This window comes from Cetorhinus maximus, chromosome 1 (genome assembly GCF_964194155.1).
Source record: "Cetorhinus maximus chromosome 1, sCetMax3.hap1.1, whole genome shotgun sequence".
Taxonomy (NCBI): domain Eukaryota; kingdom Metazoa; phylum Chordata; class Chondrichthyes; order Lamniformes; family Cetorhinidae; genus Cetorhinus; species Cetorhinus maximus.
In genome coordinates this window covers 147,498,544-147,525,252 of record NC_135879.1, presented here as the reverse complement: position 1 = coordinate 147,525,252, position 26,709 = coordinate 147,498,544, and the positions used below count along the sequence as shown (strand labels likewise).

The 26,709-nt window shown below is 40.8% G+C and overlaps 1 protein-coding gene across 5 annotated transcripts in view; it reads left to right on the top strand.

The window, feature by feature from the left end:
* The window catches only part of LOC144684438 (LON peptidase N-terminal domain and RING finger protein 1-like), a 37,370-nt gene extending 20,565 nt beyond the window's left edge, over window positions 1-16,805 (top strand). For 4 of the 5 annotated variants that reach the window (XM_078548247.1, XM_078548231.1, XM_078548239.1 and 1 more), the window contains exons 6-12: window positions 156-249; window positions 1,679-1,793; window positions 3,703-3,824; window positions 7,663-7,821; window positions 10,166-10,328; window positions 11,638-11,787; window positions 15,492-16,805. In XM_078548247.1, coding sequence (XP_078404373.1) covers window positions 156-249; window positions 1,679-1,793; window positions 3,703-3,824; window positions 7,663-7,821; window positions 10,166-10,328; window positions 11,638-11,787; window positions 15,492-15,656 — 968 coding nt within the window. In that variant the 3' untranslated portion in view covers window positions 15,657-16,805. The remainder of the gene's footprint in view (window positions 1-155; window positions 250-1,678; window positions 1,794-3,702; window positions 3,825-7,662; window positions 7,822-10,165; window positions 10,329-11,637; window positions 11,788-15,491) is intronic. The other variant, XM_078548255.1, reaches the window with a different exon arrangement.
* The last annotated feature ends 9,904 nt before the right edge of the window (window positions 16,806-26,709 follow it).

Below are 26,709 nucleotides of genomic sequence, written 5' to 3'. Positions count from 1 at the left end.
TAAAAATGCAATTCTATTTAATTCCGCTTTGTTGCAAAACACTCCTTTTATGTGATAGAAGTAACCTACACCTTTGAGCCAATTGAGAATTTCTTTTGGATGATGAACAATTTTTTTATTTTAAAATTTCTTACTAGAAATGTGTTTTTAATCAGATTCTGAACAACTGTTCCATTCATCAAGTTCTGAGAGAACAATAACTAAGGATCTAATCGATGCATCAGATTTTGAGTGTTCTCTTTGTATGAGGTAAGAAAACATTTTTTTGGAATGGCAAATATCTGCATTAATGCTTAAAAAAAGAGGTGGCTTTATTAAGTAACCACACCAGACTGAAATACTTGGATGACTTAATTTTTAAAAATTGATCTAACGACTTGTTTAGGCAGGTTTTCTGGGTTGCAATTATAAGGTAGCTTATACTTTTTGGCTTTAGTTTAAAATTGTTTCAGAAATTTGAATTGTCCCCTCTTATTTTCACTTTATTTATTTTAATAAAGTCCTTGCTATTGCCTTTTTTCTTTACCTGTTAGCCTTTTTCAAGTTTATTTTAGTCCCTCCAATCTAATTTTTCATTTCCTATTACATTTTTTGTATTCCTAATTTTAAACCGTTTATTATGGAACATTATATGCTGTTTTTTGTCTTCAAAACTTCTATACTCCATTCATCTCCTCCCATTTGAAGATTTATTTCCCATTAACAATTCTTACTTACCTAGGAAGGAACCATTGGTGCATCCTATTAAGCATATCTGACTTTAGCCATGTGTACTACATATTTCAGTCTGTCGAATTACAGTTAAAATCACCCAATATTGTTGTCCTGCTGCACATCTCTAAACTCTCAGTAGATTTCCACATCTATTTCACTCTTTGACTGTAGTGTTCAAGGAGAATTATAACACTTCCCTTTTTCCATTCTGTCCATATGGATTCTATATTAATGCAACCCAACGCATCCTTACATTCAACTGCTATGGTGTAATCCTTTAGTGACTTTTTCAGCCCTCCTAATTTAAGCTGTATCAGGGCTATATTCCTCCATAATTATTTAATCTTAAGTTTTGTTTTAAATGCTGTTTTCATTCACGTGCATATCACTTAATCCTGACTCTAGTTTTTTTGAAGCATCTTTTTATTCTCTTTAATTTGTCATATTCCCTGTAGCCCTCCTAAGATGTTTTTATTTCTTACTTTGATAAGAGTAAGAGGGTGGTGGGAGTCTGGAACTCACTGCCTGAAAGGGTGGTAGAGGTAGAAACCCTCATAACACTTAAGTATTTGAATGTGCACTTGCGATGCCATGGCATACAAAGCTATGGGCCTAGTGCTGGAAAATGGGATTAGAATAGTTAGGTACTTGTTTGACTGGCGCAGACTCGATGGGTCGAAGGGCCTTTTTCTGTGCTGTTGACCTCTATCAGACCTCTAATTTCTCACTTCGTTTTAGCTCACCTCATTCATATGGAGCTTTTTATTTTTAAAAATTGCTGCCTTTTATAAAGAGGTTTCAGTAAACACCTGTAGTTGTGTTTTTAATGTTTTGAGTTATTGCAGCTGCCTTTGTAATTTAGTATAGTACTAAATGTAATTTTGAGTATTGCTGAAAAAAGCAATACTCAAGTTCTGTACTACCAAACGACTAAATGTAATTTTCTGAATTCGGACACTTGCAGATTGTTCTTGGAACCCATCACTACACCTTGTGGCCACACTTTCTGTAAAGGTTGTTTGGAACGAAGTTTGGATCACAATCCACTATGTCCACTATGTAAAGACAGTCTAAAAGAAGTAGGTTGCAGACCATGCTGATTATGCCTTAAGGTTTTATAATGGTCATTGTTTGACATTAACAGAAGAATTCCATTAAAAACTTAAATGTGCACATTGTAACATGAAATGCTTGATGAATATTACAGGCTCCTCCAATTAATTTTCATCAGTTTGATGTGTCCATTTGACAATCTGGTGATTACTTAAAACCTTTAATGACACTAGAAGGCTGCCATTTTAAGATTTGTCTGATAGTCAACAAAAGTCGTCTTTACTTTCTCCATTCGGTAATTTGGAAGTTCATACTCTGAATCCAGTAGTTTGATGGATCTGGTCTATACCATAACTTTCTTAGTACTTTGCAAGTGGACAGATCTTCATGTAGGATGGATCATGTCAAGCATCAAGCACTCCTAGGTCATGTCTAATTATTAGATGTGGAGTAAATCTCCACCTTTTCAGTCTCTGCCAACAATTGAAGAGCAACCCTTATTGCATCAGTATGTTTGTGTTTTTGTTTCCCACACCAGTGCCTCAATGACATTGGCATTTTTGGGCCGTGAACTTGTAACCAGCTGACCTGAATATGCTCAAACTTATTTCACATGGGATCTGTCTCTTTGTAAGAGCCCTTTCATGTCATCTTGCCTCGGCTTCTGAAAAGCCAGTTGTTCACCTTTGTCATCAATCCACCATTTACTGCAGGTAGTTCGCTTTGAGCCATATTAACCAGCAATTAACATTGATAAAATGTAAGGCGACGAGGATTACTTTCAAGAGGGTCTAGCAATTTAGTAACATGAAATCTATGTTGGCATCACTGTAATAGAGCCCCAGAGCACTTGATAAGAACTTGTGCTACTCTGTTCCTTCTGTAAAATATACCAGTGTGAGGGACTCTTCCATATAACTGGATGCAGGCCAATTACTGTCTATGGTTATAACAGCTACTGCATTCAGTTTTACCATTTTGGATACACTGGCAATCTTGTTACCTGAACATTGGGGACGTTTAAGGATACCGCAGGCATTCCGATTAGTCAGCAAAACTGCTAATATTTTTGATTTGTGGAGAGTTTTGAGTGGCAGTTCAGTGGCTTCCTCTACTTTGTGCACAATATTTCATCCCTACAATGGTGGAAGGAAATCAACAAGGCTGGCCAGAATGCTTGGAGCCTCCTTAAAATGGATAGAGGGTTTTTTAATTAGTTCATGGGATGTGAACTTCACTAGTTGGGCCAGTATTTATTGTCTATTCCTAATTGCTCTTGGGAAGGTGGAAGCAAGTGACCTTCCTGAACTGCTGCAGTCCATGTGGTATAAGTACACCCATGGTGCTATTGTGAAACAGTTTGATGCAACTGAGTGGTTTGCTAGGCCATTTCAGAGAACAGTTAAGAGTCAGCCACATTTCTGTGGATCTGGAGTCACGTGTAAGCCAGACAAATTTCCTCCCCTAAAGGTCATTCGTGAACCAGATGGGTTTTTATGATGGTCCAGTAGTGTCGTGATCATTATTAATGAGACTAGCATTTTATTCTAGAATTATTAATTAATTGAATTTAATTCACTTAGCTGCCATGGATGTCTCCAGGCATTAGTCCAAGCATCTGGATTACTAGTCCAATAACATTACCACTGGGCTACCGTTATTCCAGCTACAATATGAAATGTATTTTTAAAATGGCAAATGATTAAATTGTCTCTCTTATTCAATACAAAACTTGTTTGATTACTTACCCATCATTTCCACTGCTCCCCACCCCCAGTCAAAAATGCTAAACGTAGTGTAGCTGTGGTGAAATTAACAGCTAGTGGTTGCATCTAAATCATGTGTATTCTCTTAAGAGTTCCAGACATCTCTGCCTTAATGATAGGAATGTATTGCATAAAATAAGCCAAGTGATTAAAATATCTTTCTCTTTAGTATCTTGAGAATAGGAAATATGCTGTCACCTATTTATTGGAAGAAATGATTGCAAGGTATCTTTCTGAAGAATTGTGTGAAAGGCAAAGGGTTCACAATGAAGAAACCGCAGAACTTTCAAAGTAAGCTATTAATCATAAAATACCGGGTACCGCTGGAGATAAGATTTAAATAAGTAATTCAAATAGATGTCCTTTTTGATTAAGGAATAGCAAGGGATTATTATTACTGAGTATATTATGGACTACCAATCTGTATTTTAAAAAAAATTGAGAAAGTTTGTAGAGAAATTAAAGGGCATTATTGATATTAGTGTCTTTATTATGGGAGATTTTAAATATTCACAAACAGGCTGAATTAGGGAAGAACTAATACGTTGTTGGCCATGGTTGGACCCTTTTTTTGGTAGTGATTTTGTGCCTTAAAGGAATGTATAGTGCTGCAAATTATGTATTAATTCTTGCATTTAAAGTTATGGACCAAAAATGAATGGGTGAGGTTAGAAAATCCTTTACTTATGAGTTACTTAGAATGTGCTACAAAAATTACTGAAAAGCTATTTGGATTTTTTTTAAAAATGCAAACAGGAGAGTGGAATCACATTAGGTGACTTGTGTGGAGGAAAATGGGCTGATGGCTGGATTTTGTATTGTAACATTGATAAATTGATGTTGGTATTTTATTTGTGCAAATAATGTTAGATTTGATATCGGAAATAGTTATATTGATGGTTTTATATAGAAATCTGATTTTTCAAGCTTGTTCACGAATGAATTTGAAAGAAGAGGCTTGTATTTACATAGAGCCTTTCACTTCACACTGTCCCAAAGCGCTTCACAGCCAATGCAGTACTTTTTGTGATACAGTCACTGTTGGCTATAGGAAGCACGGCAGCAGGGCCCCACCAACAGCAATATGATAATGACCAGAATCTGTTTTTAATTTTGTTGGTTGATGGATAAATATTGGCCAGGGCACCAAGAGATCTCTGCTCTTCAGAGCTGTGCCAAGAGTGAGTGCAGCAATCCTTTATCATTGGAATATCTATCTAAATTTTGTGCTCAAGACCCTGGAGTGGGACTTGAACCCACAATCTTCTCTCACAGGTGCATGAGTGCTACTACTGAGCCAAAGCTGGTACCATTGGGTTTTTGGTTATTTATCACTCTTATCTAAGGGATAAATATAAGAACAAGGGGACATAGGAAAAAGGAGTAGGAATAGCCCATTCGGCCCCTCAAGCCTGCTCTGCCATTCAATTAGATCATGGCTGATTTTCTACCTCTGCCATTTTCCTGCACTCCCCATATCCCTTGATGTCTTTACTATCTCAATCTATTGATCTGACTTGAACATAATGACTGAGCTTCCACAGCACTCTGGGGTAAAGAATTTCAAAGATTTACCGCTCTCTGAGTGAAGAAATGCCTCCTTCTTAGTTCTAAATGATCTACCTCTTATTCTGAAACTCTGTCCTCTGGTTCTAGAACCCCAGCCAGGTGAAATATCCTTCCTGCAATAAATCCTGTCGAGCCCTATAAGAATCTTGGTTTAAATGAGATCACCTCTCATTCTTCTAAACTCTAGAGAACACAGGCCCACTCTCCTCAATCTCTCCTCATAGAATAACCCCGCCATCCCAGGAATCCACCTGGTGAACCTTCGCTGCGCTCCCTCTATAGCAAGTATATCCTTCCTTAGGTAAGGAGACCAAAACGTGATACTCAAGTGCGGTCTCACCAAGTTTCTATACAATTGCAGCAAGACATCCAGTACTCCATCCAGTATTCCATCTGCCATGTTCTTGCCCGCTCATTTAGCCCAAATGCTCTTTGCATCACCCTCCACACTCTCTCTCTCTCTCTCTCTCTCGCTCTCATCAAACTTGGAAATATTGCATTTGTTCCCACATCCAAATCATAGGTATAGATTCTGAAACGTTGAGGCCCAAACACTGACCCTTGTGGTACCCACTAGTCACAGTCTGCCAACCTGAAATGACCTGTTTATTCCTACTGTTTTCTGTTCGTTAACCAATTCTCAATCCATGCCAGTATATTACCCCCCCCAATCCCATGCACTCTAATTTTGTTTACTAACCTCTTGTGTGGGACGTTATCAGAAATCTTCTGAAAATCCAAATACACCACATCCACTGGTTCCCTCTTACCTATTCTGCTAGTGACATCCTCACAAAACTCCAATAGGTTTGTTCAACATGATTTGCCTTTGATAAATCCATGTTGATTCTGCCCAACCTACCATTATTTCCTAAGTGTTCAGTTATCACATCCTTTATAATAGATTCTAGCATTTCCCTGCTACAAATGTCAGCCAGTATGTTTGTAGTTCTCGAGTTTTCTCTCCCACCTTTCTTTAAATATTGGGGTTACATTTGCTACCTTGCAATCTGCAGGAACCATTCCAGAACCTATAGAATTTTGGAAGATGACCACAAATGCATCCACTATCTCAACAGCCACTTTTTTCAACACTGTGGGATATAGGTCATCAGGTGCAGGGGATTTATCAACTTTCAGTCCCATTAATTTCTCCAGTATTATTGTTTACTAATTAATTAATTTCAGTTTCTCATTCCTGCTAATCCCTTGGTTCTCTAGTATTTCCGGGAGATTTTTTTGTATCTTCTTCCATAAAGACAGACCCAAAGTATTTGTTTAGTTTCTCTGCCATTTCTTTATTCCGCATTATAAATTCTCCTGTCTCTGCCTGTAATGGACCCACGTTTGTATTTGCTAATCTTTTCCCTTTTACCTACCTATAGAAGCTTTTACAGTCAGTTTTTGTTTCTTGCTACCTCGAGCTCCAGGTTTTGTACTCTCGCTCAAGTACAAAACATGGAGCTCAAGTTTCTGCAGCTGGTGACACTTCCTTGCACATGTCTAAGCCACAGGAAGTGCCTGTGACTTTCCACATGTTACAGGATAGGCAGCCCACATGGCCAATCTTCCCTGCCGTGCCTTAACTTTATAGACTGTTATAAACCTGGAGACTAGCAACTTAGACATCACACTTTGAATTTGTATTAATGCAGACCAAATCCTCTAGCTCCTTTAATCTGGTCCACTGCTCTCCGAGCTCTTAAGTAGCTACCATAACTTAAATTCTAAGTGAACAGCGTCTCTTCTCTCACTCAACAAATTCCCAAGCTTGCATTCAGTGATGAGCTGCACTCACTGACCAGCTGTTGTCCTCATGCTCAATTTATTCTAATTTATGATTAAATTATTCCACTTCCATGTTTAAAAATTTAACACCGCTGTACAATCTGTTCTGTTTAGCCTGTTTTTTTCTCGGTAAGTCACTAGAGTGCAGGGTGCAATATTTATATCCAATGTTATGAACTGTGACTTAAGCACTAGTGACTTGGGTAAGTAGGTTTAGTATAGGGGAGTCTCTTGCATTTTGGTAATAAATTCAATACACCACAGGTACATTAACTTTTTATTACATTGTGTTACTGGGCTTTTACGTTGTGTAACAGACTTTATATGATGTGATCAAAATGATACATACTTATTATTTAGTTCCATAACTGTCCTTAAAATTCCTGATTTTCAGTGTTACAGTTCAGAACCTTCTGCAATCCAATTGTTTCTTTCCCAATGACAGTCAGGCCATATCTGATACCTTTCTAGACAAATTAGAGTGCAAATACCAATGTTAGTCAGTTTTGTTTTTTGGAGGTGAGGTAACATGAAATATGCCTTGATGCTGATATTCACTTGTCTCTCTGCAATCTTGGAAAATGACCCTGTAACATTTGTTCATGGAATTTGCCCAAGTTTTGATTTGTGTACTTTCAACTTCCTCTTATGTGATATAGTGGTTGGCAAAATCATTATTTCATGGGGAAAGCAGGTTTTGAACCAAGGATTTGAAAGAACTTCAGAAATTTTATGAAATATTAAGTCCTATTTATTGTTTTTTCTTTTCCAGTTTGACCAAAAATGTTCCCATTTTTGTGTGCACTATGGCATATCCTACTGTGCCTTGTCCTCTTCATGTTTTTGAGCCACGGTATCGGCTTATGATTCGAAGATGCATTGAGACTGGTACAAAGCGATTTGGAATGTGTATCAGTGACCCACATAATGGGTATGTTGTAAACCAATTATGACTAGTGTTTTCAAGTTATTTGCAATTAACCATTGTAGCAAGGCTCAAAATGAGGGGTACATAACTACACTTTAATTTGACTACTTTTATGAAAGTAATTGGATATTACTGGGCAGAGGAAAACAACCTTGCATTCCAGGATGGAATCATGTCTAAATTAATGTGCTTGAGCAAGGAATATCGGTAACACTGTAACATCATGACATTACAAAACATCCTTTAGTGAACATAGGCAGTTTATTCCAGTGTTGGATGAAGAATGACTGCCTCATGGAACACACCTTAGGCTAGGTACTTCAGATTTGTTCTGTGGCCAGGGATAGGGGGTGTGGCTGCAAGTGAGGCAGGTATAGGGACCCAGAAGGTAGCAGCGGAGGAGCCCTAGCCCTGCAATTGTGCAACAGGTTCAAGGTTCCTGCAGCTTATGTGGTGAGAGCAGGAACTGCAGGGTGGATGAGCAACTGCGGTGCAGAGCGCCATTGAAGTGGGGAGTGAAAAGGAACTTAGCATAGATAGAGGGATAGGTATGTTTCTCTGCAGCTGAGAGTGTGTGTCCCAGAAACGTGTTAGCTGCCTGGTGCCAGGATTAAGAACATTTCTCGACTGGAGAAGAACTTAAAGTGGGAGTAGGAGTGGAGGGATTCGGCTATTGTGCTGCACATGGGTACCAACAATACAGGTAGAACTAAGAAAGAGGGAGTATGCTAGATGCTAAATTAGAAAGCAAAACCACAAAAGTGGTCATCTCTGGATCATTACCTGAGCCATGAGCAAGTTGGCATAGGGTAAATAAGATCAGTGAGTTGAATATGTGGTTCAGAGATTGGTTTGGGAGAAATGGGTTTTGATTCGTAGGGCACTGGCACTAGTACTGGGGGAAAATGGGAGCTGTACCATTGGGACAGCCTTCACTTGTACAGCGCTGGGTCTAGTGTCCTGGTCAGTCATATAACTAGGGCCGTAGAGAGAACTTTTAGTGAGGGTGTGGGTGGTGCGGAGTGTTTACATGAGGGGTGATTTGGAAAGTGCAGGGTGGTGATGCGGGTAATGGTAATCAGAATGTAAGAGAAAGGAAAATAGTGTACATTCATGATTGCACAGCCAGTATGGAGAGTAGGGAAAATGGTTTTAAACTAACAGAGGGGGAGGAGGATTTGGGTGAAGGGAGATTTAGAAATTCAAAGATAAAAGTTGAGGCAATAGAAAAATATATTGTAATCATGTATCGGAAATGCGCATCAGTGTCAACATGGTTAAAGAGAATAGTGTTTGACTAATTTATTAGATTTCTTTGAGGAAATAGCAAGAAAGATGAATAAAAGGGAACATGTGGACATGGTTTACTTGGATTTCCAAAAGGCATTTGATAAGGTGCTACATCAAAGGTTACTACACAGAATAAGAGCTCACAGTGTAGGGGGTAACATATTGGCATGAATAGTGGATTGGTTAAGGGGAAACAGTAGGGATAAATGGGTCGTTTTTGGGTTGGCAAGCTGTAATTATTTGAGTGCCACAGGGATCAGTGCTGGGGGCTCAACTATTTATGATCTGTATCAATGACTATTGTTGCTAAATTTGCTGATGACAAATAGGTTAAATGAGTGGACAAGAATGTGGAAGATGGAATATAATGTGATTAAATGTGAAGTTACCCACTTTGATAAGAAACGGAAAAGCAGAGTTTTTAAATGGAGAGAGACTGGGGAAAGTAACTATGCAGAGGGATCTGGGTGTCAACGCAAATCACATGATATACCAGTACGGCAAGCAATTGGGAAAGCAAATGGTATGTTAGCCTTTATTACAGAGAGATTGGAGTAAAGTTTTTGACAGTTGTGTGTACCATTGGTGAGACCACACTTACAGTATATACAATTTTGGTCTCTTTACCTAAGGAAGGATATATTTGCCATAGAGGGAATGCAAAGAAGGCTCATTAGGCTCACTGAAACACAAAATTCTTAAGGGACTTACCTGGTAGATATTGGGAGAATATTTCCCCTGGTATAGCGTCTAGAGCTAGGTGGTCACAGTCTTAACACAAAGGGTCAGACGTTTGGGACTGAGATCAGGAGAAATTTCTTCATTCAAAGGGTTGTGAGCCTTTAGAATGCTGAGAATGATGAATGCTGAGTTGTTGAGTATATTCAAGTCAAAGATCGATGGATTTTTCGGTACTAAGGGTATCAAGGGATATAGGAATAATGCAAGACGGTGTTACTGATTTAGATGATCAACTAACTAGTGATCAACAGGGTCCTGCTCTTGTTTCTTAAGTCCTATTTTTTGATTTAATGAAAATGATCTCCATTATTTATAGGTTTACAGATTATGGCTGTATGCTGCACATAAGAAACATTCACTTCCTTCCTGATGGACGATCTATTGTGGACACTGTCGGAGGAAGTTGTTTCAAGGTTTTGGAAAGAGGGCAAAAGGATGGATATTACATTGCTAATATTGAATACTTGAAAGATGTTAAGGTAAAGATCGTTTGCAGCACTTAAACATAATGCAGATTGCAACATGGAGTGTTAATTTCAATGGACAGAAAATCTAGTCGGCCCACTGACCTCTACACTTAAACTTTTAATGTATACTCTCTGGGCAAAACTTTACACCAGGAGTCCAGATGTGTATATTCCCCTCTTAACTATCAGGTCAAATGTTTTTGTATGCCTTCTGTATTTAATAAAAAAACTTGGGTATATTGGTATAACAAAGCATGGACTTGTTATACATGGTGAGGTGAGATGAAAATGAGTTATGATCTTCCCAAACCAAGAGGAAATCAGATTGGCAGTCCAGACAAGCAGTTCTTGTACTCTATTAAAGTAGCAACATCTATTGGTGTGATGTGGCTGTTGTGTGTACTATCCACTGGATGCATTGCAGTAACTTGCCAATGCTTTGGCAGCACCTCCCAAACTCTTATCCTTCACTGCTTGAAGTAGAAGAGCAGCTAGTGAAATGGGAACACCTGGCACTTCCGTGTTTCCCTGCAAGACACTCTCCATTCTCACTTGGACATATTCACCATTTCTTCTTCTTCGCTAGATTTAAATCCCAAAATTCCTATCTAAAAAGACTGGGGGAGTACTGTCACACAGGTTGCAGAGCCTTCAAGAGAAGGCTCGACAGTTTGGGGCAACTGATCATGAACAACAGTTTGGGGCAACTGATCATGAACAACAGTTTATGATTTTTCCAATAGCATCCACATTCCAGGAAAGAACTTAGGCAACTGATTACCATGCTTTTTTTTCTTGTTTCAAAATGACAGCAAGCTGAAAACAAGAGAATAGATTCCAAAATGAATGTATTGTCTTTTAGCAACGTGGGTGATATTGGCAAGAATGCAATTCGTTCAGTATCCCTTTGAGAAGAAGTTGATGGACTTTTCTTTAAACTAGTTCTGTGCAAAAAATTATGTTCTTCCATTCACAACTAGACTGCTTGTACCTCAATTGTACAATAGCTTTGATTATTGTCAACATTCAATGAAATTGTTAATACATTTTGTGCATGATCTCATTCCTCAGCGCTGGGATTTAACCAGATGATTAATTTGAACTTAGTTTTGTTTATTTTGTCTTTAGTTACCATATGCTATAATGTCACTATAGTTTGGCTCAAGTGGTTATTAATGTAACTTGCTGTATCTTTGCGGTTGCCAAATTTCATTTTCCAATGTGGCATATTGGATATAACAGACTTTTACAAAAAGATGCAGTTTGCTGCTGCTATACCTTAAATGTCAGCATTTTAATTTAAATTCATGTTTGTTTTCAGGTTACAGGGGAGGAGTTGGATAAACTTGTGGATCTTCATGATGAAGTATATGCACAAGCTTGCAAATGGTTTCAAAACTTGAAGAGTAGATTCCACATTCAAATCCTTCAGCATTTTGGACCAATGCCAGAGAGAGAAACAGATTTGCAGGTATTACAACTCTCAAATCATACTTATTTTTCTTGAAATGGATGCCAAGGTGAATAATATTGTAGTTCAATGTTGTCCACATTATTTGAATTCATTAATAAATTGTGGGCTTTTCAAATTCTTAGCTTTGCACACTGATAGAAGTCATAGTAGAAATAGTACTCAAGTGTGATGCACCATTCCACTTTCCAAGAGATGGGAAATTCACACAGCAGGAATTGGGCAAGTTTTGGGTGACACAAGGCAAGTTGAAGATACAGCCATAAGGAGACTTTTGAATATGTAAGGCAGGTGAAGCAAGATGGAGGAGTTTAGGAAGGGCTGTGATAGCTAAAAGCTATGCCATAGGTGGTAAAGTAATGGGAGGAGGGGAATGTCAATATCCCAGATTAGAGTGGAGATGCAAGTTAAATTTTTATGGCATTCTAGGTGTCATCATAACTTTATTAATGTAAGCTCAGTTTGAAGTGTAAAGTCACCTGCATTTTGGAAATACTGTGTAAGCTTTGTCTTGACATTGATCATTTGGTGGTTTGAATGACCATACAAATGCAGTTTACCCCTTAATCAACACCAATAAAACTATTATAAAAGCAAAACACTGCAGATGCTGGAAATCTGAAACAAAAACAAAAATTGCTGGAAAAACTCAACAGGTCTGACTACATCTGTGGAGAGAAAGACAGAGTTAACGTTTCGACTGCGTATGTCTCTTCAGGACTAAAGAGAAGTAGAAATTTGGAATATATACTGTTTAAGGGGGATGGGACATGTGAAGCTGGATAGAAGGCCAGTGATAGGTGGAGGCAAAGGAGAGATTGCAAAAGATGTCATACACAAAAGTTCGAAGGTGTTGATGGTGGTGATACTGGCTAAAGGAGGTGCTAATGGTGATATTAAGTGTAGAAAGCAGGATGAGCAAGTGACAGATGGACCTAGTGGGGGTGGGGTGGGGGGGGGAGGGGACAGTGTGGGAGAAAAGATCAAAATGGGCTAAAAGGTGGGGATAAAACAATGAATGGAAATAAATTTTAAAAATAATAGAAATAGGTGGGAAAAAAATATACATAAAAATTTAAAAATAAATATTTGAAAAATGGGGATCATAAAGGGGTGAGGATGAAGGAGAGAGTTCATGAACTCAATGTTAAGTCCGGAAGGCTGCAAAGTGCCTAATCAGAAGATGAGGTGCTGTTCCTCCAGTTTGCGTTGAACTTCACTGGAACATTGCAGCAGGCCAAGGACAGACATGTGGGCCTGAGAGCAGAGTGGTGTGTTGAAATGGCAAGCGACAGGAAGGTCTGGGTCATGCTTGTGGACAAACCGAAGGTGTTCCGCAAAGCGGTCACCCAGTCTGCGTTTGGTGTCTCCAATGTAGAGGAAACCGCATTGGGAGCAGCGAATGCAGTAGACCAAATTGAGGGAAGTGCAAGTGCACCGCTGCTTCACCTGAAAGGAGTGTTTGGGCCCTTGGACGGTGAGGAGGGGGGAAGTAAAGGGGCAGGTTTTGCACCTTCTGTGATTGCATGGGAGGGTGCCGTGGGAGGGAGTTGAGGTGCAGGGGATGATGGAGGAGTGGACCAGGGTGTCCCGGAGGGACCTATGGATTGCCAACAGTGGGGGGGGTGAAGGGAAGATGTGTTTGGTGGTGACATCATGCTGGAGTTGTCGGAAATGGCAAAGGATGATCCTTTGAATGCGGAGGCCCTCACTTTTCACCCCACCAGCCTATCATGGTTCTGGGAGGGAGAGGAAGGTGTGAGGGCAGAGACGCAGGAGATGAGTCGGACATGGTTGAGGGCCCTGTCAACCACCATGGATGGGAAACCTTGGTTAAGGAAGAAGGAAGTCATGTCAAAAGGTGTGGCTATGGTACCCGCATGGACCCAGTTATGCCTGTTTCTTTATGGGGTATGCGGAACATTCCTTGTTCCAGTCCTACTCAGGCCCCCTCCCACAACTCTTTCTCCAGTACATCGATGACTGTGTCGGTGCTGCTTCATGCTCTCGTCTGGACCTGAAAAAATTTATTAATTTTGCTTCCAATTTCTACCCTGCCATCACTTTCACAAGCTCCATCACTGACACTTCCCTTCCCTTTCTTGACCTTCCTGCCTCAATTTCTGTTGATAGACTGTCCACCAATATTCATTACAAGCCCACCGACTCCCACAGCTACCTCGACTACAACTCCTCACACCCTGCTTCCTGCAGTGCCATTCTCTCAGTTCCCTTGCCTCTGTTGCATCTGTTCTGATGATGTCACTTTCCAAAACAGTGCTTCTGACATTTCTTCCTTAACCGAGGTTTTCCACCCACGGTGGTTGACAGGGCCCTCAACCGTGTCCGACCCATCTCCCGCGCCTCTGCCCTCACACCTTTCTCTCCCTACCAGAACCACGATAGTCCTCACTTTTCATCCCACCAGCCTCCACATTCAAAGGATCATCCTCCGCCAACTCCAGCATAATGCCACCACCAAACACATCTTCCCTTCAACCCCCCTGTTGGCATTCCGTAGGGACTGTTCCCTCTGGGACACCCTTGTCAGCTCCTCCATCACCCCCTTCACCTCAACCCCCTCCCACAGCACCTTCCCTGCAAGCACAGAAGGTGCAATACCTGCCCCTTTACTCCCCCCCCCCCCCACCCATCTTCACCGTCCAAGGGCCCAAACACTCCTTTCAAGTGAAGCAGTTGCAATTCCCTCAATTTGGTCTACTGCATTTGCTGCTCCCAATGCAATTTCTTCTACATTGGAGACACCAAACGCAGACTGGGTGACCGCTTTGCGGAACACCTTCGGTCTGTCCACAAGCATGACCCAGACCTTCCTGTTGCTTGCCATTTCAACACACCAACCTGCTCTCATGCCCACATGTCCATCCTTGGCCTGCTGCAATGTTCCAGTGAAGCTGAACGCAAGCTGGAAGAACAGCATCTCATCTTCCAGTTAGGCACTTCACAGACATCGAGTTCAACAACTTCAGATCATGAGCTCTCTCCTCCATCCAAACCCCTTTTTTGATCCCCTTTTTTCAAATATTTATTTTCTAATTTTTATATACATTTTTCCCACCTATTATTTTAAAAATTTATTTCCATTCATTGTTTTATCCCCGCCTTTTAGCCTATTTCGATCTTTTCTCCCACACCGTTGCCTCCTCCCACCCCACCCCCTCTAGGGCCATCTGTCACTTGCTCATCCTGCTTTCTACTCTTAATGTCAACATTAACACCTCCTTTAGCCAGTATCACCATCATCAACACCTTCGACCTTTTGTTTGACATCTTTTGCAATCTCTCCTTTGCCTCCACCTATCACTGGCCTTCTATCCAGCTTTGTCTGTCCCACCCCCCCTTAAACAGCATACATTTCACCACATTTTTACTTCTCTTTAGTTCTGAAGAAGAGCCAAACGGACTTGAAACGTTAACTCTGTCTTTCTCTCCACAGATGCTGTCAGACCTGCTGAGTTTTTCCAGCAATTTTTGTTTTTGTACCAATAAAACTATTATTTGGCAGTATCTCATTGCTGTTTGTGGGACCTTACTGTGTAAATTGACTGTGTGGCCCTAAATTACAACAATGACCACATATAAAACTATTTAATTGGCTGTGAAGCACTTTTGTGATGTCCTGAGGTTATGGAAGCTGGTCTATTAATGCAAGTGTTTTTCCTTAAAACAATATTTGTATTTAGGGCCCTCCAAATGGACCTGCTTGGTGTTGGTGGCTTCTTGCTGTTCTCCCTGTGGATCCCAAATATCAGCTTTCTGTGTTGTCTATGACGTCCTTGAAGAATCGCTTAATCAAAATTCAGAAGATTTTGACATACTTCTCCAGTGCAAGAGATCAGTCCAAGTGACAATCAGCCTGGACTTGCTTCAAGCGCCATCCAATACTCCTAATCATGATTGGACTATTTGCTATTTTTTTCATATGCAATGCTAGTTTGAGTGAGATGTAAGAGGCAGGCATGGTCTTGAAAGGAATTGCAAAATATGCTATAAACAAAGGAAAATCTGGCCTTATTTATTTCCTACCAAGAAGGGTGGTTGTGATAGACCATACTCTAATCCAAGCTATTTGTGAAATTTTGAATAGGCAGAAATTCAATGAATTTCAATTGTACTGATTTGAACTACCTGTGCTGGATGCACTGAGTTCAGAGCACTGCAGATATGTGCTGGCCTTTGAGCAATATAATTATTAGAAATTGAAAACTGTCATCATGATTAACACAGAATTTGGATTTGTCACTATCCATCTTGAATTGGCTGAATTTTGCTAGGATATGGGTGCTAGCAACCCTCCAATACTTGCTGAATTGAGAGGCTGATGTGCAGCAAGCTATTTGACTATGGAAACAATTGCAGCTGTGCATCATGTGCCCTCACTGTGGCAGTGTATGCTCACTTTCCAGGAAGAGTGGCATCCCGCTTACTATTCTGATCAAAAATGGCGAACTCAACATAAAACCAGGTATCAAACCTGGGACATTCTAGACTGTGGCTTATCATCACACCAGGCAAATATTGCATATAGTCATGAATCCTTCAAGCAAGATAGGATTCCAGATTTTCTTAATATTACATTCTAATTTTTCAGTTCTGTGAAATGTTATGTGCTGTGCAGTAACCTTGTGTCATCACAACAATCTAATTACAATAAGAGGCCAACCTTAAAACAACTGGATGTTTTTAGACTTGAATATATATCAACTCAATACAGATTACATTTGGCTAATCTATCTGTTTGCTGAAAAGTGAACTAAGCTCTGAGTCTGTTTTTGTTTTAAAAAGCAAAATTCTGTACATGGTGTTGTCCTGGTTTGTATCTTTGCTCCATGGATTTGTATTTTTTTCCTGATTTAAGTGCTGGCATTGTGTAAATATGCCAGGTATTGACTTCCTCATCTGTAAATTTGTAAAAGGTTTCTACAAAATTCCAGCATTGGCTTGTATATTTAATTTATTTTTTGAATAAAGATCAGAAATAAAAACTCATGGCCTAATGTAGTTTGAATAAAATTGAGAATCATTTCGTTCATTGCCCTGATGATTTAATACTGACATACATTTCTACAAATTTCAATTCTATGTTTAATACCCAATCTGGGATAGATCCTTGAATAGGTCTCTCCTCCAGTGCTTCCATCTATATAAAACTTCTTTTATCTCAATTTTTACCATTCTAACTTTTTTAGACAATTACTTCTTTACATATTTAACAGATTCAAAAAATGTAGTACTATGTCTGATAATTCACAATCTATAGTTTAAAATACTGTAATCTTAAAACTCTGTACAAAGCAATACACATCAGTCTTGCATCTAATTTTTGTGCAGGATTTGGTGATGAACTATGAAAACAACTTCTACAAGCCTGTTTGCCCAGTCTTGAAGATAGCAAGAAGTCTTCCTGAGTAAAAACATTGCATCTCCTCTTTACCAGTTTCTTTATGGTTTGCTTTCTGCAACACTCTGATCTTTAAAGCAATTGGATTGTCATAACCAGGATGACAGCTCCCATGCCTTTTTTAGAATGTTGCTACCTACCATTATGTTCTACATGCTTTCTAGCTAGAGGATGGCCTGCGGTTGCAGATGTGATCCACTGATCCCTGCAACTCCACTGGAGGGTTAAGCTGACCCCCGGTTAGCTGCTGCGTAGTCGTCTCCAACCGCCTGCCAGGCTTTGGTTTCATCTTTGTAGCATCCCTAATCTCTAAATGTTCTCTTGCTCCAACTCCCCTCTGCTTATGACCCCACCAACTCCAGTGAGTCAGGCCGAAGAGGGTGCACCTGCCCCAGAGCAGGAGACTCTTAGCAAACCAGGGCCATTCAGGTCTCAGGCCTCCAGACGACACCACCCACATCATCTCGGATAACAGGGCATAGTGGTCAGCAGGCTGCCTCCACCTCTGCTGCAGATGTTGGGGCAGCACCTAGGCACAGCGGTAGTTAGGAAAATTAAGTTTTGAATGCGCAATTGTGGCATGGGTGTTCATCCGTTGTATACTTCGCAATTGTAAATATATTTTGCATTTATTCATCCTCTGGTCTTGGGTATTGAATAATCAATGTGATGTAAGGTCCCATGTTCGTTAAAGTGTACAAAATAAATCCCCCCCTCCCCCGCCACAATATGTCCCTCCGTTTCATTCAGTTGCATCAGTGATTTGCCTTTGTTCATGTCGCTGATGTGGAACTAAAGACACTTCCCATACTAAAATGATGGCTGCGCAAGACACGTGACTCTTACATCTGTGAGATACACAATGACTTCCTGCAAAGTGTTCATCAAAATTAGTGATTATCCTGATGCTGTCACACTGAAATCTGTAGTTTGTGGATGTAGTAAGAATCTTTTGCAAGCAGCGTTGTAGTCTTTTCTCACAAATGCACTTTGCAATGGGCTTTATTTTTGGGTGGTTTTGGTTTTCGTATTAATCGTCAAGCACCACAGCTTTTCATGCCTCTGAGTAGCATGATTTCTTTGGTGTTTTAGGCTGAATGTTATTCCTTTATTAATCCCCTCATGCATGGAACTTGGTTCCAACCAGTGACACTTGAAATGTCTGCTACAGGGGAATTTAGTGTGAGATGTCAAAGGTGTGTGCTCATCCTGATGAACCATTCACTAAGCTGTAAGTTTGCTCCTGAGCAGCTGCCTAACGGTTCCCATGGAATCCCTCTGAGGGTACAGAACTCAAATTGAAATTTAATTCATGGCATGACTGTGCAACCATTGACTTAGGGATCTTCGAAATGATTGCGTGATATTGTCCATCTCACAAAGGCCAATGTAATGGTATGAAAGCAATGCTCTGGCACATCTGATGTGTGCTCAGCAGTATTGATGAAAGGAATAAGTTATGATTGATTGTTGTGTCAAAGCTCTCTGAGCTATGTCTCCCAAACGGCAAGACAATGCAGGAGGCAACCTTGGCGTGCTTCCAACCTATGTAGGGTTATGATGGTCAATGATCACACGATCCTGCTGAACCACTCTCATTGACCTCACTGGTAACTCAATTTCCATCTTTGCACACTCTCATGTTACTGATTACTATGTCCTAATGCCTGATGGCATCTTGGGGTTCCATTTCAAGATGTAACCTCCATTATTCACGTTTGAGAGCTGGCATTTGGAGTGATGGTGCTGTGTGGATGTACCTCCCTCTTGAGATGGTCCAGCGCTAACCACTGACAAACGTTTCTCCTCTTAGAGCCCCCTCGCTATGCTGCTGTAATACATGCATGAGTGCTTAAGTGTCCAATGGCTTTTCAGCTGCTTGAAGGATGCCATGGTCACTGACTTGTTGGCGCCATGGTTGAAAGGTGTATGCCTGTGAAATGCTGAGCACATTTCACAGCGGACACGTGGTCCCGAGGCTACAGCGCCTTCCAATAATGACCCCATCGTCATGCTTGAAGGTGACCAGTCCTAGTTATGAGATTGTTATCCTCTCATGGCATGTTGAAGATGACAATGAGGGTATGGTTGTGTCCCCTGCATCGAGGGGTGAAGAGAACTACACTCATAAAAACTTATCTTCAACCTTATTCATCCTGGAATCTTGAAGCAATGGGGGTGTCATGTAGCATGGCATCCAGATGTAGTTCTTCTGAATCCCTGCCCTCTTCAAATTCATCACTTTCAACTGCCTCTTCATCCGAGGAGATGTCTAGCTTCTCCATCTTTCCTGTGTTAAAACATCCCTCCCTTTGCAGTGCAATGTTGTGCAGGGTGCAGCAAACAACAATGATGCAGGACACCCTCTGTGGAGAGTACTGGACAGCCCTGTCTGGTTCAAACATCTGAAATGCATCTTCAAGATGCCAATAGTCTGCCCTATTAAGGACCTTATAGCTGAATGTGTGGCATTGTAGCTCTCAGATACTCTCTGGAAGACGAACAAGCGTCATTAGCCATGCTATTTGAGGGTACCCCTTATCACGGAGGAGCCAACCCTCTAAGTGCCAAGCTTCTTCAAATATCTCTGACACCTGGGAATGACTCAGAACATAAGAGTTGTGAGAGCTCTCCGGATATCCAACACAGACGTGCTGGATTTGCTTTCTTTGGTCAGAAATTAGCTGAATATTCAGAGAGTGAAATCTTTTTCTATTAATGGATCTCACACGCTGCTGCCAGAGAGCTCTCAGGGCCACATGTGTGCAGTCGATGGCACCCTACACTTGCGGGAAGCCTGAGATTGCAGTGAATCCTAGTGGTCTGGCTTGCTTCAACCATGCAGAACAGCACGTAATGGTGAGCTTTACTGAAAAGGGCATCCTTATGCATTTGTGTGTTGCCGGTTGTGTGATTCTGCAAAATTGCCCAGTGGAGCCCTGGAAGGGGCTTGCAAAAAAGTTCAGGGTGGTGGTAACCTTAAGAGCAATCGGCATTGGACACCCTCCCAAGTCCGTGTGGGGTGAGTTCCTCACAGAAAATGTGGCAAATATGAGCTACTACATTCCTAGACAAGCTAGGGTGCCTGCAACACTGTCTTTCACTCATCTCCATGTATGAGCTACAACTTTTGCAGACCCTTGGTCACGTCAAACACCTTCGTGGATTTGACCCATCCTCGTCAGCACTTGGGACTTCCTGGGTCCCAGCCGTCTCTTGTTCCTCAGGGCGAGTCTTCAACTGTGCCAAATTGTCGACCTTCTTCTCCTCATTCTAATCAAGCTGATCAGGAAGGCAAAGTTGTCTGCATTCTCTACTCTGGTTCGTATCTGTTGTGACAAAATTATAATAATTTTCATAATATTTTTCTGCTTTATTGTGAAGTAGGTTTATGGGGGTAAGTATAGTTGGGTCTGTGTGATTTAATTACATTTGGAGTCAAGTAGACTACAAGCTTGAAATCATCAAAAGGAGCTAGGTGCTTGACATGCTAATGAGTAAACATGGATGCTGGCTTAGCATGTAAGGTGTGAAGGGAATTCACACTTTTAGATAAATGAAGGAATTTGGATTTCAACGGAATCTTTTTGTTTACATGGCCCACACAGCCCCATGACAATATCTTCAAACTGTCCCTGACAGTGTGGCCTCAGCCCAGGACAGTCTCTGACTCCTCCTTGGATGGCCTTATAACTCTTGCCCCAAGACAGTCTTTCACTACTGTTCTCTGCTCCTTGCAGCCACCGCCACTCCTACCTTCCCCCTTCCCTCCCACGTTCCACCAACACCACCCCCGACTCCTGCCTGTCTTTCCCCCTTCCCTCCCATGTTCCAGCAACCACATCTCCCATTCCTGCTTCTTCCCCCTTCCCTTCCGTGCTCCACCAACCACAGCCCCCTCTCCTGATTGTCTTCCCCCTCCCTGCTGGTATTGCCTCCTGTGCCCGCCTTGACACAGCTTCTGACAAGCACCAAAATCTGTCAGCACTATTCTTAAAGGTAGGCGAAAGCAGCATCCACATACCTCGAAGTTGTTGATGAAGTGAAGCTCACCAGGCGCACGCCACTTCAATACAGTCATGGAACAGATCATTCTAATTATCCACTTAAAGTTGGAGGGAGAACATAATTCCGGTAAGCTGGCCTTTTAATGAACATTCATGCGATGGAAATGAATGCAAATGTGGTTCCCGACATAGATCAGCAAGAAACTCGACCTGCCTTTAACCTGCCATCAAAGTCAGGAGAACAAAATTCCAAACTGAATTCCCACCAGTGGGGATCTGACTTTTCCCATCACAACAAATTTAGTGACACCACTCACCACAATTCCCAACACTGGCATGAGTGGAAAATTCCGCCCAGCGTATTTCAATGGTTTATTTCCAAAAGTGTAAACAATAAACTTAAATGTACATTAATTAATTCAACTTCACCATTAACACTATTAAATAGTCTAATCTTTCTAATAATTTAACAATACACTCACTCATTCGCAATGAGATGAAAGATTTATTCATGAGCTGAAAGTAGTTCACTTCCTAATATAATCACTTAAGTATGGTGGACATTTTCTCTCAACAGTAGGATATCATCTGACATCAGATGTGGTCTCATATTCTTTATCTGAGATGTTGATGTTTAAATCAGAATCAATGCTTACAAATGGTGATTTAAGTGCTTTAAAAAATAACGTTTCACGTGGTAAAAACAGAAAATGTTGGAAAAACTCAGCAGGTCTGACAGCATCTATGGACGCTGCCCCACCAGCCTCCACATTCAAAAGATCATCCTCCACCATTTCCACTAACTCCAGCATGATGCCACCAACAAAAACATCTTCCCCGCACCCCCCCTGTCAGCATTCTGTTCCCTCCTGGACACCCTGGTTCACTGCTCCATCACTCCCAACACCTCATCCACTTCCCACGGCACCTCCCATGCAATCGCAGAAGGTGCAACACCTGCCCCTTTACCTCCTCCCTCCTCACATCCAAGGGCCCAAATACTCCATTCAGGTGAAGCTGTGCTTCACTTGTACCACCTTCAATTTGGTCTACTGCATTCACTGCTCCCAATTCAGTCTCCTCTATATTGGACAGGCCAAACAGACTGGGTGACTGCTTTGCAGAACACCTTCGGTCTGTCTGCAAGCATGACCTAGACCTTCCTGTCGCTTGCCATTTCAACACACCATCCTGCTCTCATGCCCACATGTCCGTCCTTGGCCTGCTGCAATGTTCCAGTGAAGCCCAACGCAAACTGGAGGAACAGCACCTCATCTTCTGATTAAGCACTTTACAGCCTTCGGGACTTAACACTGAGTTCAACGCCTTTAGACCATGAACTCTTTCCTCTATCTTCACCACTTTTTAAAAACATTTATTTTTGGTTTTTATCCAGTTATTTTCATTTTTATTCATTATTTTTTCCCATTTTTATCCTTTTCCCCCCAACCACCACACCCTCCCCTCACTCCACCCTGAAAAGGGCCATCTGTTATTTGTTCCATGTTGTTCTTTCATACAATGCTTACCCTTGTTCTGTTATAACACATTCTGCTTTCTTACCTTTATGCCACTATCAGCACCTCCGTTAGCCCTTACCACTACCATTAACACTCCCTTTGTCTTTTCGTCCATGACATCCTTGTCAATATCTCTATAGCCCCCACCTATCGCTGGCCTTCTTTCCGTCACTTGTGCCACCCCCTTAAACAGTATAAATTTCATCACATTTTTACTTCCCTTTAGCTCTGAAGGGTCATACAGACTCAAAACATTAACTGTTTTTCTCTCCACAGATGTTGTCAGACCTGCTGAGTTTTTCCAGCAATTTGTTTTTTTTCAAATTACCTGAGTCTGAAGTATTTTGCTTTTATGTTTGATGTGATTTGCAAACCGTGCTTAGCAGTGATCATCGATCCTTTTATGTTGGTCTCAACAAATGGCTGGATGTCATATAAAACTGCTTTCCAACATGAAAATCACCTTTCACAAGCACTTTATCCCCTGCCTTTAGCGGTGTAGCTCTAAATTTCATGTTTCGCTCTGCATTTACTTTCATTTGATCTTTCTGCTCTTGATCTCGTTCACATACATGTTGATCATTAGCTTTACAGGGTAACAGGGTAAATAAATAACATATAACTATACTAGAGAAAAAGTACAATGGAAACCAATGGGGCTAAAGGCCAATAAATTCCCTGGACCTGATGGGTTACATCCTAGGATATTAAAGGAAGTAGCTAGAGAAAGTGGATGCACTGGCAGTAATCTTCCAAAAATCCTTAGATTCTGGAAAAGTCCCAGAGGATTGGAAAACTGCCAATGTAACACCCTTATTCAAAAGGGAGGGAGACATAAAACAGGTAACTATAGACCAGTTAGCTTAACATGTCATTGGGAAAATGTTAAGAGTATTATAAAGGATGTAACAGCAGAGCATTTAGAAATGCATAATATAATAAAGCAGAGTCAGCATGGCTTCATGAAGGGGAAATCATGCCTGACAAATTTGTTAGAATTCTTTGAGGTGGTAATAAGCAGGATAGATAAAGGGGAACCTGTAGATGTAATATATTTGGATTTCCAAAAGGCATTCGATAAGGTCCCACAGTCAAAGCTACTTAATAAGGTAAGAGCCCATGGTGTTGGGGTTAGTATATTAGCATGGATAGAGGATTGGCCAGCTAATAGAAGAGAGAGTTGGGATAAGGGGGGGCATTTTCAGGATGGCAACCTGTAACTAGTGGAGTGCCACAGGGATCAATGCTGGAGCCACAATTATTTACAATGTATATTAATGACTTGGCTGAGGGAAGTGAATGTACTATCGCCAAGTTTGCAGATGACAAAAATAGGTGGGAAGGCAAGTGGTGAGGATGACACAAGGAGTCTACAGGTTAAGTGAGTGGGCAAGAACTTGGCAAATGGAATATAATGTGGGAAAATGTGAGGTTATGCACTTTGGCAGGAAGAAGAGGAGCTGTATATTACTTATATAGATAAAGGCTGCAGAAAGCTGCAGCACAGAGGGATTTGGGGTCCTTGTGCACGAATCACAAAAAGCTATCATATAAGTTCAACAAGTAAAAGGGAAGGCAAATGGAGTTTTGGCCTTTATTTCACAGGGAATGGAGTATAAAAATAGGGAAGTCTTGCTAAAATTATACAAGGCACTAGCTAGACCACACCCCTAGAATATTGTAAACAGTTTTGGTCCCCTTATTTAAGGAAAGATGTATTGGCATTGGAGACAGTCTGGAGAAGATTCACTAGGTTGATCCTGGATGTGGAGGGATTTTCTTATAAGGAGAGGTCGAGTAGGTTGGGCTTGTACTCACTGGGGTTCAGAAGAATGAGAGACGGCCTTATTGAAACATGTAAGATTCTTAGGGAGCTTGACAGGGTAGATGCTGAGAGGTTGTTTCCCTTTGTGGGAGAGTCTAGGACCAGAGGGCATAATCTCACATTAAGGAGTCACCCATTTAAGACAGAAGAGGAATTTCTTCTCTCAGAGGGTAGTGAATTTGTGGAATTCTTTACCAGAGAGGGCTGTAGAGGCTAGGTTGTATTCAAGGCTGAGATGGACAGATTTTTAATCAGTAAGGGAATCAAGAATTATGGGGAAAAGGTAGGAAAGTGGAGTTGAGGATCATCAGATCAGCCATGATCTCATTGAATGGTGGAGCAGACTTGAAGGGCCGAATGGCCTACTTCTACATCTTATGGATGTTGTGAAAGATCGTCCACTGGGTTGAGCTTGCCTGGCTAATTCTGTATTAGAACAAACAAACATCCTATATTTTTACCTTTTTACTCCCACATTCTGGAGCAAAGTAGCATGGTCATAAAGTCAGGGCTAGGCATTTTTGGAGTAAAATCAGAAAGCACATTTTACCAAATAGGCAGTGGAAATCTGGAACTTGCTACCCCAAAAGGCTCTGGATGCTGGGTGAATTGAAATTTTATAGATTGGAAATGGTAGTTTTTTTTCTTTGGCATGGATATCAAAGAATATGGAGCAATGGGGAGAGGTACATATGGAGCTGAAATACATATTAGACATGGTCCAATGGGATGGCAGTACAGATTCAAGGGGCAAAGTGGTCCACCCCTTTTCCTGTGAGCAGTGGAAAACAGGTCAGCAAGCACAGGGGGTGATAGATGTAGTGATTTTAAAATTCTCAACAACCATACATAGCCTCATCCCACCCTACTTTTGTCATCTCCTTCAGCCCTTTTACCCTCAGAACTCCACATTCCTCTAATTCTTACCTCTTGTGCATCTCCCACTTTTTTCACCCTACTGCCAGTTATGCCTTCAGCTGTCTAGATCCTAAACACTGGAATTCCTGCCCCAAACCCCTTAGCCTCTCCTTCTTTAAAACTTAACTCCTTAAAATCTACCTCTGACCAATCTTTTGGTCACATCCTAATGTCTCCTTTGATTTGTATCAAATATTATCTGATTACCCTCCTGTGACATACCTTAAAACATTTACTATGTTAAAGGTGCTATATAAATGCAAGTTCCTCATCACCAAAATTAGATATGTAAATTGTAATTTTTCAATTTGGCCTCCAGTGATACTATTGAGCAAACTTCTGGCACTTCATTTAAAGCTATTTTCCTCATTGACGGAATAATCTAGACTAACAATCCAGTACAGTACTGAGGGCGTGCTACACTGTTGAAAGCACCTAATTCTGGATGAGACATTAAATCAAGGCCACACCTGCCCTCTTTAGTGGACATAAAAGGCCCCATGACACTGTTTTGAAGAACTAGGGATTTTCCCCCAATGTCTTAGCCAATACATGTTCCTCAACCAGTATCACAATGAGATTGTGTGGTCATTATCCCACTGTAATTGTTGGACATTGCTATGATTCCTACATTACAACAGTAATTACACTTGAAGAGTATTTCATTGAGTCAGAAACACTTTGTAACAACCCAAGGTCATGAAAGGTGCTATATAAATGCAAGTCCTTTCCTTCTTTTGTTGCTGCTGATAGCAATAGATGTACCTGGTAGTTTTCATTGCTTTTGGACTGAAAAGCTTAAGCTTTTTTTGCAGTGGAAAAGCTTTTAATTCCTGACTGTTCAATCCCAGAGCTATGAAAACATTTGCACACTATTACCTGAATAGTTTACTACCAGTTTGGTTTCAACAGATACTTGCAGTTAACTAAAACAAGATGAGTAAGAATAGTATGAATGGTCTGCCCTATCAATTTATCATTATTCAAAACAATTACAAAATGATAAAGCATATGTGATTGGAATGCAGCATGTGACTATAATCTGTAGATTTAATAGCAATTAGTTGTGATTAAATACACAATTGAATGATTGATTTTAAAAAGCTGTGGTATTAAATGCACAGAATGCATCCTGCCCAAAGATTGATTTGCAATTTAAAACAAAAACATCGAAGCTTTTCCCACAATTTTTCTGTTGTGACTTTAAAAAAATTTATCGTAATGCTCCTG